The sequence below is a fragment of the Dasypus novemcinctus genome, chromosome 11 (genome assembly GCF_030445035.2).
Source record: "Dasypus novemcinctus isolate mDasNov1 chromosome 11, mDasNov1.1.hap2, whole genome shotgun sequence".
In the NCBI taxonomy this organism is placed as follows: domain Eukaryota; kingdom Metazoa; phylum Chordata; class Mammalia; order Cingulata; family Dasypodidae; genus Dasypus; species Dasypus novemcinctus.
Window position 1 is genome coordinate 12,695,079 of NC_080683.1, and position 14,779 is coordinate 12,709,857.

The 14,779-nt window shown below is 51.7% G+C and overlaps 1 protein-coding gene across 2 annotated transcripts in view; it reads right to left on the reverse strand.

Moving 5' to 3' along the window:
• The window catches only part of LRFN2 (leucine rich repeat and fibronectin type III domain containing 2), a 178,950-nt gene that overhangs the window by 24,276 nt on the left and 139,895 nt on the right, over positions 1-14,779 (reverse strand). For both annotated transcript variants that reach the window (XM_004462877.4, XM_058306679.2), the window contains one exon: positions 11,134-12,564. In XM_004462877.4, coding sequence (XP_004462934.2) covers positions 11,134-12,539 — 1,406 coding nt within the window. In that variant the 5' untranslated portion in view covers positions 12,540-12,564. The remainder of the gene's footprint in view (positions 1-11,133; positions 12,565-14,779) is intronic.

The window sequence follows — 14,779 nt, forward strand, 5'->3', positions numbered from 1 at the left end:
CCTGGCCGAGTGTGACTGCCAGCAGGCCCGCTCAGCTGCCCTCCAGAAGACGCCTGAGACCCCAATGTCCCCGCAGCCCCCATCCCAGCCCACTCCCTTCCTCTGGAATTCTTTTACATGACAGAAACAACCCCCAAATTTGGTTACGCCACTGCAGTCAGAGCTCTGCCACTAGAAGCGCTTTATCCTTGCCGAAGATGCTTGTCTCTCACACCTTCCTCTCCTCTCTATTCCACAGCATCCTTGTTAGGTGGGCAGGACGGTTATTATTCCCATCCTACAGATGAGAAACCCGGGGCTCACTGAAGGGAAGAGGGGGCCTGGGAAGACCAGGAGCACACACCCAGAGCCCGTGATCCTGTCTTCCTTGCTCCAGCCAGTCTAGGTAAGAAAAATGAAGCCAGCAACTAAAACGCACGTGGCCCTTTGGTTTCCAAAGTGTTTTCATGCGCTTATCTCTTTGGAGATAACCCCACAGAAGGGATTTGTATTGCAGTGTTACAGATGAAGCAAAGCTGCAGAGAGGTAAAATGATTTGCTGAAGGCCATACAGCTGGGGCACGGGGGAGCTGGGCTGGGGACCCAGGTCTCCCTGGCTTCTTGCCCCATCCAAGTTCAGAGACTAACCCACTGCAGCTCTGCCTGCAAACCCTGACCTCCCTGGGCGTGGAGGCCGGACTCTGAAAGCGCATCAGAATCGTGGTGGGGCAGGGAGGGCTTTTCAAACGCTGATGCCCAGGCAGGCGCCTCCCCAGCCTGAGTCAGCCTCTCACAGAGGGAAGAAACCACTCAAGGGTTTGCAACACACAGCCAGGGCTGGGAAACACCAGTGTGGTGGGAAACCGCTGACTTGGGACCCGAGCCCCTGGATGCCACCCCTCCTTTGCCTCTCCACGACCGTCCAGCCCGGGGCCGCTGTGAGGCCGAAAGGAGCAGGCTCTTGGGAACGTGCCAGGGAAAATCTAATTGTTGGACATGTCTTTGGTGTCATTCTGATTCAGCCTGCCCCAATCAGCATGGTCGCCCAAGTTCCAGCCCTCCTCCCTGCCCAACCCCTTTCCTCTGTTAACCTTCCTTGGTGTTTTTCTGAAATGAAATAAACAACGGCCCACCCCCCACATCTATAAAATCAACAGGGGACTGGTTCTCTGAATCCCTCTTATTAGAAGGGAAAAGAAAAAAAGCTATATTTCAGAAGAGAGGCACAGACTGGATGTACTCTGTAATCCCTTTTCTCCTGTTAATTATTTCTATCTTCAGAGATGTCTCCAGCCAGAGATTTTTGAGAGTGAGGAGGAAATGACATGTCGTGAAATTAGTCACCTCTGAACAGATGCCCTGAAGAATTCTGAATCTGAATGGTGTCACCTTCTTGTGCAGAGAATGGGGCAGGATGAAAAGGTGGTGATTTAATTTCAGACACTCTTGGAAGGCAACCCTGAAAAATGTCTCCCCTAGGGAGAGCCTGCTGTAGGTTTTGAAATTCCACCAGTAGAGATTCACTTCTTTGGGGTCCTCAGAGTTCCCAATTGAACTGGAAGTATTTCCAACATGAGTTACATCTTACATCTTGATTTCCTAGCACCTCGACAGATCATTTTCCAGCTTCACAGTTCTCCTGGAGAAAGTTCCTGAAGAATGGAGCTACAAGAGGCAGTCTGGGGAATGAGGAGGGGCCAAGAAGGGAAAGTGGGCAGGCTCCTAAAAACAACGACTGGCATGTACCCAGTATTTCATCGTTTACTGTGAAAGGCGCTCTTTCACACACGTGATCTCTGTCTGTCATCACCACAATCCTATGAAATGTGCAGAAAGGAATCTCTCTTCCCAGTTTACAGATGCCAGCAATGGAGACTGAGGCAGTGGAGTGATGTGCACATGACCACATGACTACTCAGGGCGCTGGGGCACAAATCCAGATGGAGGAAGGATCTGTGAGCTGCCCACCCCATCTTCCCCGCGTTCCTGGGAGTACACGGTGCCTCGATGAAATTAAAACTACATTTCCCAGCCTTCCTCACAGGCAGGCCTGGCCAACGAGATGTAAGCAGAAGTTATCGGATGGAGCTTCTGAGAAAGCCCCCTTTGACCTTTTACCCTTCTGTGTTTCATCTTGCCTGCCGCATAAAAGGGAGATATGCTAGCCAGAGCTTCAGCAGCCATCCGGGGCCATGAGGCAACCTTAAGTTCAGAAACTGTGCTCAGGATGATGGAGCAGAAAAGCAGAAGGAGCTGGTCCCTGAAGGTCACGCTGCCTAGAACACCAGACCTGGGTGCTCTATCATGAGACTTCTTCTATTAATACAGGAGAGAAATGTAAACCTCAAGAGTTCTCTTCATCCTAATTGCCATCCTGGACCTTTGTCTCAAGCCTGACTTTTCTCTGCGATACCTCCAGCAACTCCGTCACTTCACCCTGACTGCCTGGTGAGGCAGCAAACCCAGAAACCCTCTTCTTGCCTGTGTTTTCCGCTAGCCGACTGCAGGTGGCTGTTTCTGAGCGGGCACCAAGGTTTTTGCTGGCATGCCTATTCCTCCTTTGCTCCCACTTTGCTGACACTTAGAAGTGTGGGCACAGAAACTAAAGCGGAAAGAGAAACTCCCAGCAAGCTCCCGGCTGGTTACACTTGGTGTCCCCCACCCCCAGTCTCCAGCCGTAATGGAAACCCCTTGGGGCACTAGTGGATGTCGCCCTCGGCATGGTACGTGGCACAGCCGACAGCGCGCTGGATTCGGAGACCACATTTCTTGTCTCTGCGTAAGTACCCTTGAGAAATCTACCCGATTTGCTTAAACCTTGGTTTTGCCATCTATAAAATGGGTGTACTAGTACTTGTGCTAACCATTCCCACTTGTGGACCTCAGATTTCAGTAACCAAGCCTGAAAAAAAAAATTTTTTTTAAATGTCCAATCCAGGGCAGTCTGGTACTGATTTTGGCTCTGGCCGTTGAGTTGCTTTCCCTCTCCCTTCACCCCAGTTTTCTTCCTTGACACTGTTTTCTCCCTCTGCCTGCGGGGCATCAACCCACACCTGCACTAGAAGCTGGGATGCCTGGGGAAGTGGCTGAGCCTGAGAGCTGCAGCGGTGCCCGGCCTGCCCCTTCCCTTCGGTGAACACCTGCCCCTCTCCTGTCCCCACAAAGCCTGGGGCCATTAGTCAATTTTCCTCCACCCTCTGGGGGGCAGGGCTCCGTTATCAAAGGGTGGGGGGCTGCACAACCCCATTGGGGATTTGATTGATCGATTCCACTGATGGGGTGGAAATCAGCTGAAACCGCCCTTCTCTCCTTTCCCTGATCGGCAGCTGAGCGGCAGTAGATGATGCCTGCCCACCCCACCCCGCAGACTCAGTGGAGAGGTGTAGCTTCCCCAGGGCAGGGGCTGGGTGTGATGGTCAAGGAGACTACGGCATGGGAGGGGTCTGCAGAGGGAACAGAGCGAGGACGGGGCACTGCCCTCTTCCCCCAGCCTCGGGGTCTCTCCCCTAGCCCCTCCCTTTCCCTGCCGAGGGACGGACAGCAGCACTCTAGGAAGGCACAGAAGGCAGGGCTGCGTCCGCCCCATTCCACACTGTGCTTTGGAAGCAGCTTGCTGTTCCCCGGGCCTCCTGGGACTGTTCCCGCCTCACGCCCGGTGGCGGACGCTCCTGATGGCTCTTGGAGACTGGTGTTCGTAACTGCACTTGGACTGATAGTGACACGCAGGCCCTTACCTTCCCATGTCACAGCAGGGATAGGCTGGGCAGGGACAGGCTGCTGCCCACTCCAGGGGAGGGGAGGAGGGGCGGGGAGGCCCCCCTTTCTTCCGACGTTCCCCTCCCCATCCTGTCCCTTGCTCACTCCTCTCCCTCCGATACTGTCTCCCTGAATGCCAGCCCCCACCCCACCGGGGAGGTCACCCGCTGGGGCTGAGAGGTGGGAGCCAGCCTCTCCTGCGTGTGCCAGGCCCCGCTGCGGCCTGGCGTGTCCAGAGTGCCCTGGGCCTGCCTGCAGAGCCTGGCCATGTGGACTCCCGGCGGGCAGGGGCCTTGGGAGGCCAGCGGAGTCGTTAGGTCACCAGGGGGCTAGCGGGCTGCCAGGAGAGCAGGACCCTTTCCACTTCGGATCCTTTCTGAGTTACCCTGATTTAGGATGACCAGGCCTCTGCTCCCACTTTCCAGTATGGAGACTAGAAACATGTTTTCAGAGAGTGCTCACAGCTTCCCGGGGCTGCTGGGGGACCCAGGGGTGGGTGGGTGGAGGGTCATGTCAGTGACCTGTGCCCAGGCCTGAGGGGATTCTCTGAGGTCCTGCCACGGTCCCTGTCTCCGATGCCAGGCTCTGGGGTTCATACTCCTTTAAGACAGGGCACCTTCACCTGGGAGAGAGGATGGCATCGTGGTCTCAACTGGGAAAGGCAGGTGGATTTAACCCCGACGGTAGCCATACCGACTTGATCGTGGGAATACAGAAGTCTTAAAAGTGGATCCATGGACTTTCAGGGAAGGGACCATCCGGTCAATGTTTCACTTCTGCTAACGTCAGGCTGCCCCCCAGGACTTGACATGGAGCCAGCAGGCTCTGCTTGAACCCTCCTGGTACAGGCAGCTCACTGCTCCGTGACAGCTTTTACTCACTCTACTGTCAGGCAGCTCTGATGCTCATTTCCATTCTGTTCAGTTCACCAAATGCTGATGGAATAGCTCTTGTGGGCCAGGGCTTGTTAGGGGCTGGGGGTAAGGAGAGGAGCACACAAGAATAGCACATGCCAGAAAGGGAGACAGATACACAGCCAAATCATGACACTACCAGATGGTAAGAGCAGTAGAGAGGTCTGGAAAGCTGCTGCTGTTGGGAATTTTTTCTCATGATGGGTCAGTGTCTACTGCTTTGTGTGTGTGTTTGTGTGTTTCCCCTCTTCCACCTATAAATTCTTCAAAACTGTTCAGAAAGCATCCTGTCCAAGTCCTCTCACCTCCAAGTTAAACTTGACCCATCTTACATGAGCTTCTAGACCCCTGTTCTCATCAACTGTCTTCTGCATTGCACTCTTAAGAATGAGCCATCCTGGATTAAACATTACTGCTCTGCTCTGACCAACTCTAATAATGCCGTGGAATCATAACCCCCCATGAGCTCAGTGCTATACTTTTATTAATACAACCAAAGATTGTTCCATCCCTTTGTAGCCACATTGTCCTTGAGAGCAACTAAAACTCTGAGCCTATGCCTCATAAAATTCTAGTCAAGCCAGGTTTTCCTCACCCTGAACTTGTGCATAATTGTATTAAAATTCATCATATTGATTTCACTAAAGGGTGCTATTTTATCAATATCATTTAAAATTTTGCACTGTCATCAATTATAGCAGCGAGCATTCCTAGTTTTGTAGATACGCCAGTTTTGCCAAGTGTGTCCTCTGTGTCTTTATCCATGTCAATAAGAAAACGTATTGAGCAGTGCAGACATGGGGCAGACATTGGGCCACAAGCCAGCAGCTTTCTTGCATATTCACGTCAATTTATTAACCAGTCAACAGTTATAAGGCTACTTCATCAGTTCACATTCCTACACTTTATCCTCAAAGACAGTGTGAGATTTTGCCAAACATCCTATGAAATTCCTAGGCATTCTCTATATGGCAGTGACTCACAGCCAGTGAACACTCCTAGGCTAACATTCAACTGTACCTGTCACCCCCGAAATTCTGGTCTCCACTTCTACAGTGATGGGAGGGGGCAGGGCTAGAGTAGAAAATCACCATGGAAGGAGGTGTTCTGAATTGTGTCCCCTAAAAAGACATTTCCAAGTCCGACTCCCAGACCAGATCAAATATGCCCCTATTTGGATATAGGGTCCGTGAAGATGATAAGCATTAAAATGAGACCCAACTGGATCCAATAGGTCCTAAGCCAATGCCCTGGTTGTCCTTATAAGAAGGAGAGAATTCAACACAGAGAGACTCAGAGGAAAATGGCATATGAGGATGGAGAGGAGGCAAAAGGCCATGCCTGTGGAGATGGAGGCAGGGACGTGTCGAGAAGACATGGCATGCCAAGGATTGCCGGCGAACTTCAGAAGCTGGAAGAGGCAAGGCAGGATTCTCCCCGACTGGCTCCAGATGGAGCGTGGGCCCTTCTGACGCCTTGACTTCCAACTTCCAGGCTCCAGAACTTTGAGGTCAATACTCTGCTGCTGCTTTCAGCTGCCCAGTTTGTGGCACTGTTGCAATGGCAGCCCCAGGAAACTAAGATGGGGGGCGAGAGGGGGGCGGTGTTACTGACAAGGGTTGCCCTTGAGGAGGAGGCAGAGAAAAAGATTGAGGATTACTGGCCCACGTGGTCCTGAAGATGTAGCGCAAAACTTAGATGGATTTGCTCCCAGTCCTGGCAGTTGGCTGTCTTTTCCAAGGGCTCATGGCCATCTGCTGAGAAATCCTTTCTAGAATTTTGTCCAGCCTGGTACCTATGTTTTACAGGATTTATTCTTCGGACACCAGAATATCTGCCCTTTTCCAGTCTTAGGCTCCTCTCTTTTTTTGGGCCATGCTGTCTCAGGTGACTGCTACAGGCTTGGAAATCTCATTTATATGTTCTTTTAGCCCTGGGATGGGACCCGTCTGGACTGGGGACCCAAACTTGGGTGCAACAGTGAGATGCACCTTGCCTTCCCACGTTGAGTCTGCTGGCAAACACACCGGATGACCGGGTTCAAACTTTGGCTCTGTTTCGTACCCTCTGTGTAACCTTGGGCAAGTGTTGAGGGAAACTGGCTTACCTATTTGTTGCTTCCTGTTATTGTAGAAGATGTTGCAAGTTGCTTCCTGTTATTGTAAATTACCTTATTGTAGATGTTGCAAGTTGCTTCCTTTATTGTAGAAAATGTTCTAAGTTGCTTTCTGTTGTTGTAAATTAACTTATTGTAGATGTTGCAAGTTGCTTCCTGCTATTGTAGAAGATGTTGCAAGTTGTTTCCTGCTATTGTAGAAGATGTTGCAAGTTGCTTCCTGTAGCAAACAGCTGCTCCGCAGCTTTCAAATAAATATGATGTGGAAACTAGGGTTGAGGCTCTCAGTTTCAAAACTGTGAACTTCCCAGGTCCCATCTTTGTTTCCTCTCTTGTGTCTTTCTTCCTGTCCTTTTATTTCTTTAGTTCTGCATCGCCTTCCCTTCATGCAGACCAATTGCTGAGCTGGTCTCAGCAGGCAAGTTTCTTATGTAAGATGGAATAAAAGTCGTTCTCCTGGGAATGCGTGTGAACCCCCGAGTTAGTGCACAAAGCCCACAGCATCATGCCCGCCTGAATGAGCCCTCAGCATGGAGCTGTACTATTACTGCTGCTGTCGTCGTTGTTCTCTTGGAGGGGAAAAGGGGGCAAAATGCAAATGCCAGGCTTTGCCCGCTGGCTTTTGTCTACCTTCATGGCAACATTTTCCCAACCAGAAACCTTTGTCATTTTTTCTTCTTGCTCTGACTATGGATTACAAACACCCTTTTTGGGAAGCAGATGTGGCGCAAGCCATTGGGCACCAGCCTACCACATGGGAGGTTTCCTGGGCTTGGTTCCCAGTGCCTCCTAAAGAAGATGCACAAGAATGTGAGCTAACATGAAGGGCTGGTGCAGCAAGATGATGCAACAAGGTGACACAATGAGAAGACACAACAAGAGACACAACAAGCAGGGAGTGGGTGAGGCTCAAGGAGATTGGGCACCTCCTTCCGACATGGGAGGTCATGGGTTTGGCTCTCAGTGCCTCTTAAAAAGAAGACAAGGAGACACAGAGAGCACACAACGAACAAAGAGCAGACGGCAAGCACAAAACAACACGGGGTGGGGGGGGCCTAAATTAATAAATATATCTTTTGAAGAAACACCGTTTTGGCTGCCTTTATCACTCCCTGTAGGTTTGTCCACCTCTTTAATATTCATCCTTGGATACAGACTTTTCCCACTTTTGTACACATACCCGTTAAAACCTGAGCGCTAGAAAGCCCACTCTGCAGCCTGCTGCAATTCATTTTCTGAAAATCTACATTCCCCTTCTTAGAGTTTTCCTAGTTTTCTTAGGCAATAGTCACTTCTAGGACGTAGGACAACATGGCCATAGCGGTTGAGTCTGGACCCAGAAGCCAGGAGGACTGGGTTCAATCCCGGCCCTGCCTCTTTCTGGCTGCGTGAGCTCGGGAGAGCTTTAAAGAGAATGTGCTAGCCTTGGGCTTGTCCCAGCCGGCGTGTAGAGGAGGATCACCTGAGACGCCACCTGCGAAGCCGGCGTCGAGCCCACGGTAGCTTGTCACAGTGCTGGCTAGCGAGTGCATTACGATGATTATCTGGCTACGCACTCATGTTGACCACTTTCTCCAAAGGTTTGAAAGTCTGTTTTCTTAAAGATCGAGCAGTACGTCTGAGGGTCCCCTCTGTTTCCTTCCGCGGGTGACACCGACCATAATGGCCTTCCTATTGCTTTCACTACTGCCACCACGACTGCTACTAATTTGAATTTCCTGAGCACTTATTTTGTGCCCACACTATTTGGACAGCTTTCCATACTTCATCTCTTCTAGTCCTCCTGACCACCCTAGAGAAGTCACCATGTCACCTGCAATTTTTAAATTCCAAGGTTTCTGTTTTACTTATTCTCTGTTTATAAACTTGGTGTCTCCAGGTTCTCAACCACCAAAGAGAAGCCACTGAATTCATGCAGGGGCACAGTCCTGCTCGCTCTCATGCCCCTTTCAGTATATCTGAGAGCCCCCCAGGGAGGGCCAGCCTTTTGGCAACTCCCTGTGCTGCTGCCGGATGCCAGGATCTTCCCTCCCCCTCACAAACTGCATTTCCTTTCACTACTCCATGCGAGCAGCCTCCGAGCTGGTAGATTTCCGTCTTTACACATTTTATCAAAGTCAAGACTACATAATAAATTCACAAGTGAATAAATAAACGTATTTTCAAAAGGTCAACCCTTTTGAAAAGTTATCAAAGAAATGCAAATTGAAATAAGTTCCATTTTTCACCAATCAAGTTGGCAAAGATAAAAATGATATTACATTTAATATTGGCAAAAGTGTGGTCAAAACGGGCCCTGTCGCCTCCCACTGGTGAGAGGGTAAATAAATATTTATACATAATGCATAAATATTATAATTCACTCGTTGAACCAGTAATTCAATGCCTAGGAAAATATGCTAAGGAAATTACTGAGGTCGCAAAAATATATTTAGGTACAAAATTATCCATCACTGCATTTTAATATTGAAAAACGGGAAACAACCTAGATAGCCAACAATAGAGAACTAGTTAAATAAATTATGGTACCGCCAAATGAAAACCGTTGAATACCATGGGAACTAAGCAAGCTATAATGAGTGGGAAGAATTAAGGCGCAAAATGTATGCTTTATGTAGTCATAAGTATCATTTTGATTTGAAATAAAACTGAAAGGCACTTTCCAATTGCTTCTGGAAAGCTGTGGATGATGGGGTTATAGGTAATTTTTATTTTCTTCTTTGCAATTTTCTCTACTTTCCAATTTTTTTTCACAAAGACCATTTATTTTTATAATTAGAAAAGTATGCATAAATGTATATAAGTTTAGTTACGTATGTCTCTGAGTACATACACGTGCGTGCGCGTACACGTACGGTTATTTCTCAGGTAGGTTCCAGTGCTGCTTTCTCTCCACCCCTGAGAAATGTAGCTGTTCTCCACCCAGGCCAAGCTCGTGCCTGGTGCGAGACGCTCCCAGCTCCACTCCGGTGGCCCTAGGTGGCCCGTGGCCTGCACAGTCGCTTCCACAGGGCACCCCCCTGTCGCGCCGACTCCCTTGTGTGCTTGGATGCCTTCCCTCTGTGCTTCTCTCCCCCACCCCTCCTGGCCAAAGGACTCTTCCTCTCGGAAAGCCAGGGCTGATAGACACCTGCTCCAGGGGCCAGGGCTCCTTGGCCTCCCTTATGCCCAGGCCCTCTGGGGTCTGGCGACGCCCGCAGCACCCCTCCCAGGATGAAGGCTTTGAAGGCAGCTCTGCATCCAGCGAGTGGTGGGATTCTAGCAACGCTGGTCCTCGTGGGCCGTCAGTCCTCACACCCCGAGCCCTCTGTCACCCCAGGAGCCCCTTCCTCCCTCCGAACCGCTCATGCGATTCCCCTGCGCATTCCAGCCTCAGCCCTTCCCATCTGGCCCAGGAGGGGACCCTCAATCCTCAGCTTTCCAAGGTGACGTCAGTGTCTCCACTTCCAGATGAGGAGAGGGAGGCCCCGACAGGCCAGGCCAGGGCAGGGTGGCGACGCCCACCCCACCATCACCCTGCTGAGGGGTGGCACGGCCTGGTCTGGCTTATCAGGGCTCATCCAGGGCATCTGTAGGGCCGGCTGGGAGGGGAAGTGCTCCTCTTTCCGGGGCTGCTCAGTGGAGCCATCGGGGCTGCCCAGCGGAAAGAGGCTGCCGGGGTAAAGCCGGCCAGAGGAAAACGCAGTTTAGGAAGGTGCAGAACCCCGAGACTGGCCTTCCGTCCCGATCCCACCGTGCCTGCAAGTCCCTGACTGTTTGGTGACAGGAGCCACCAAATCTCCACTCCCATCCACTTCCTCCCTCCCTCCTGCCCTTCCATTCTCTCTTTCTCTCTCTTCTTCAGTTACCTACATCCAGACTAAGCCAGCTCTGTATCATCCCCCTTTTACAGATGAGGCAAGTGACAGAGGCCAGGATTAATCGACTAGGAAGCGGCACAGCTCTGATTTGTACTCCACTCTCTGCAACCTCAGTCTTAACCACACCACCTACAAGTGCAGTGGAGGGCCAGGGTCAGTCCTGCTCGGAGTGGCTGCGTCCTTCAGTCAGGTCTGCTCGGCCTTCTCCAGTGCCCTTCAGCCCTCACTCCGGAGTCCCGAGGCTCACGGCTGCATAACCACGTACCACCGCCACTTACCTGGGGGGCGTTGTCCCTGCAATGCCCATCCCTTCCGGCTGCCCACCGCGGGAGTTCTCTCTTCCCCCTCTTACCTGCAGGAGAATCCTAGGGGACCCCAGGGCACAATTTGTCCCAGGATTCCTCCAGAACATTCCAGAGGGGCACAGGTGCAAACCCCTCAACAGCTCCCCGTCACCCCCTCCTTGCCCAGCCGGGCACCTCCCTGCTCTGCCACGGCCCCTGCTCACCTGTAAATCAGTACCTCATCGTCGGAGCAGTTGTACTGCAGCTGGTACATCTTCACCCGTGGCGCCGACTTGCTGACCGACCACCTGACCAGGGCCGAGGTGGTGGTGACTTCGGACACTAGCACGGCCCGCTCGGGGGGGCTTTTGGGAGGCTCCCCGCCCCCGCTCCCACCGCCTCCACCTCCCCGGCTGGTCTTGCTGGAGCCGGTGATGTCCGAGAGGCGGGACTTGGGGGGCACGGCGCGGCCGGTGCCGTTGCTGAGATGCGGCAGCTGGACGATGGACACCTCCACCGTGGCCGTGGCCTCCCCAGCCGCGTTGGCGGCGATGCAGGTGAAGGCGCCGCTGTCCTGCGACGTGGTGATGAGGACGTCCAGGGTGCCGTTGTCGTACACGGCGGTCCTGGAGGAGTTCCCCACCAGGCGGTCGTCGGGGGCCACCCAGTGGATGAGGGGGCTGGGGTCCCCGATGGCCTTGCACTTGAGCGTGGCCGCCTGGCCCTCCAGGACCAGCAGCCTGTGCGTGTGCTGGGTGATGAGGGGCGGCTCGCACACAAACTCCTCCTCGCGCACGTGCCAGAAGTAGCGGCCCTTGAGGCCCCCCGGGGAGCCGCAGGTCTCCAGGTCGTCGTCGCGCTCGAGCCGCCGCAGCCAGAGGAGCTCGCAGTTGCAGTGCAGCGGGTTGCCCCCGAAGCTGAAGGACAAGGGCGGGGCGAAGGGCGTGGCGGTCAGCGCCGAGGCCTGGGAGCGCGCGAAGATGGGGTCCGGGGGCAGCTTCTGCAGCCGGTTGGAGGTGAGGTCGAGGCGGGCCAGCTTCTGCAGGTCGGCGAAGGTGCCCTCGGCGATGTGGTCCAGCAGGTTGTGGTCCAGGCTCAGCTGGTGCAGGTTGACCATGCGCCGCACCGAGGCCCAGGGCAGCCCGTGCAGGTTGTTGTAGGACAGGTCCAGGTCCTCCAGGGTCACCAGGAAGTCCTCGAAGGCCTCGTCGGCGATGCCGCCCAGCTGGTTGTTGTTCACGATGAGGTGCTGCAGGTTGACCAGGCCGCGGAGGGTGTCCTCCCCCAGGCCGGGCAGCCGGTTGCTGTCCAGGTGCAGCGAGCGGAGGCTCTCGAGGTCCAGGAAGGAGAAGGGCTGGATGTGGCTGATGGTGTTCCGCGACAGCGTCAGGTCCACCAGCCCCGTCATGTTGGCGAAGTCCTGGCGGCCGATGTGGATGATGAAGTTGCCGCCCAGGCGCAGCTCCACCGTCCGCCGGTCGATGTCCGGGGGCACGAAGAGCAGCCCCTTGGAGGGGCACAGGGTGCCCAGGGACTCGGACAGGTTCTGGCAGACGCAGTACTTGGGGCAGGCGTCCACCACCGCCAACGCCATGCCGAACGCCAGCAGGCCGCCCAGCAGGGTCTCCATGGTCCGCTCCCTCTGGCCGCGGTGCCTGGAGGGAGGGGCACAAGGTCAAGGTCAGGCGGTGACTTCCCAACGCCCTCTCCCGGAACTTCCTCCCTCACCCTCGCTCTCTGCTCGGGGAGCAGCAGAAAACGGCCTCTGCTCATGTGTGCTCAGGCCAGGTCTAATCTCTTCAATCCCTCCAAAAGGTGCTACCTTCTGTTTTCTCTGTGGCTCTTACCGTCTTTGAAAACACGATTTAATTTACTTATTTAATGTTTGTGGATTATTTCCTGTCTTCGCCCCTGGACTGTCAGCTCCACAAGGACAGGGACTTTTGTCTGTTTTGTTCATTGCTGTTTCCCAAGCATCTAGCATAGTACCTAGAACATAGTAAGTGCTCAGTAAACATCTGTTGAATGGATGGATGGGGGTTGATGGCTACTACTAGAGGCTTGTCTAGTAATCACTGGATTTGAAAAGTGTTTTGTGGCCATTTTTAAAGCACAGATTTACCTTCTTAACTGGTTTTGGCTTAGCATGAAATTCACTTGGACCAGTATCCTGAAGGCTGTGGACCAAGAGAGTTGGACCCAAGAAATGCCAGAGTTAGTGGGGAACTGACTTTGGATAAATTCTTCACTGTTGAGAATCCACATAGTGGATGAATATTGGAGAGTCTAAGGGAGTGAAGAAGGGGGTGGGATGGGAGGCAAAGGAATTCACGTCTTCTGGGCACTTAGCATGTGCGGGGGCTCTGCCAGGACCTTCACATACACCATCTCCTTTGGGTTTCAGGAACGCCACTCACAGGGAAGGAATTATCTCTGTACACAGGTGAGGACTTGCCCGTGGCCTCAGGGCCTCTTCGGGTCCTCGCTCAAAAGCCACCTTCTCAGCGAGGCCTTCTCTGACCCTGCTCTGGAATTCCCGCCCGTCCCACCACTCTGCTTATCCTTCTTTCCTGCTTTGTATCTCTCCTTAGAAGTTCTCATTATTTAACATATTCAATATTTTAACTATTTGTCCTTTGTACTGGAAGCAAAGCCCCAAAAGCTAGGGATCTGTGTTTATTTACCACTTTATACCCAGAGCCTAAAGTATGGCCTGGCACATAGTAGGCGCTTATGCATGAATGAATATCTAGGGAAAGAAGGAAGAGGAATTTGGCCCCAATCTTTGTGTGTTTCTTCACTGGTGCGTAGTGTACTCACCACAGCTCTATGTACATTGCACCAAAAACAACCAACTGAATTGGGCTTTTGGAAAATCCTGTCCACTGGTTGTGTAGCATCATGCAGACCAGCACATCTCAAATTGCCTTCTAGAGGTGCTAATTAGGATTCTGTAGAAAAAGACTTCTAAGGCCAATAAGTGTAGAAAGCACCACCTACTCTCTCACGCTCCTGCAAAAGCTCTATAAGTGTTAGCAAGTTCAGAGGGTTGCGAAATTCTGCTGCGGTAAAGAAATTGGATTAATGTTTAATTCTGCAATATGCCCATTTTTTGAGACAACCCCCTTTTTTTTTATGACTTTCTTGAGGAAGTAGAGACCCACAGATCCCAGTTTAAGGAATACTAATATTAAATTTAAAAACGCATTCCAATCAGAGATCACTTGATTGTGCAGATTTGCTTTGCATTATTGTGTCTTTTTGAATAAAGCCCCATCTCAGACCCTTGAGGGCCAAAGACTTACCCTGGAGAGAGGGCTGCCCAAGAGAAATATAATGAAAGCCATAAATGTGACCCACATACGTAATTTTAAATTTTCTAATGGCCCCTATTTTTAAAAACAATAGAGATGAAATTATTTTATAACATATCCACTATAGCCAAAATAATATGTAAAATACAATCAGTATAAAATTAAGATGTCTGGCATCCTCTAATTCATACTAAGTCTATTCTTACAGCACAAGTCAAAAGCTCACTGGCCACTTGTGGCTGCCACACTGGACAGTGCTGTTGGTGCAGGGGTTGGTTAAATACAGCCCGTGGTCAAATCTGGCCCACTGCCTTTATTTGTCAATAAAGTTTTATTAGAACACAGTCAATTTCATTTATTTATTGTCCATGGCTTCTTGGGCTGAGGTATGTTAGTGGAGGCAAAGATCATATGGCCCTCAGAGCCTAAAATATTTATAATCTAGCGCTTTATAGAAAACATTTGTTGACCTCTGTTCTAGATGATGTAAGTATTTTTCTTTTCATCTTCATCATGGTTACCACCTATTGAAAGCCATTATTAAAGTGCCTAATTG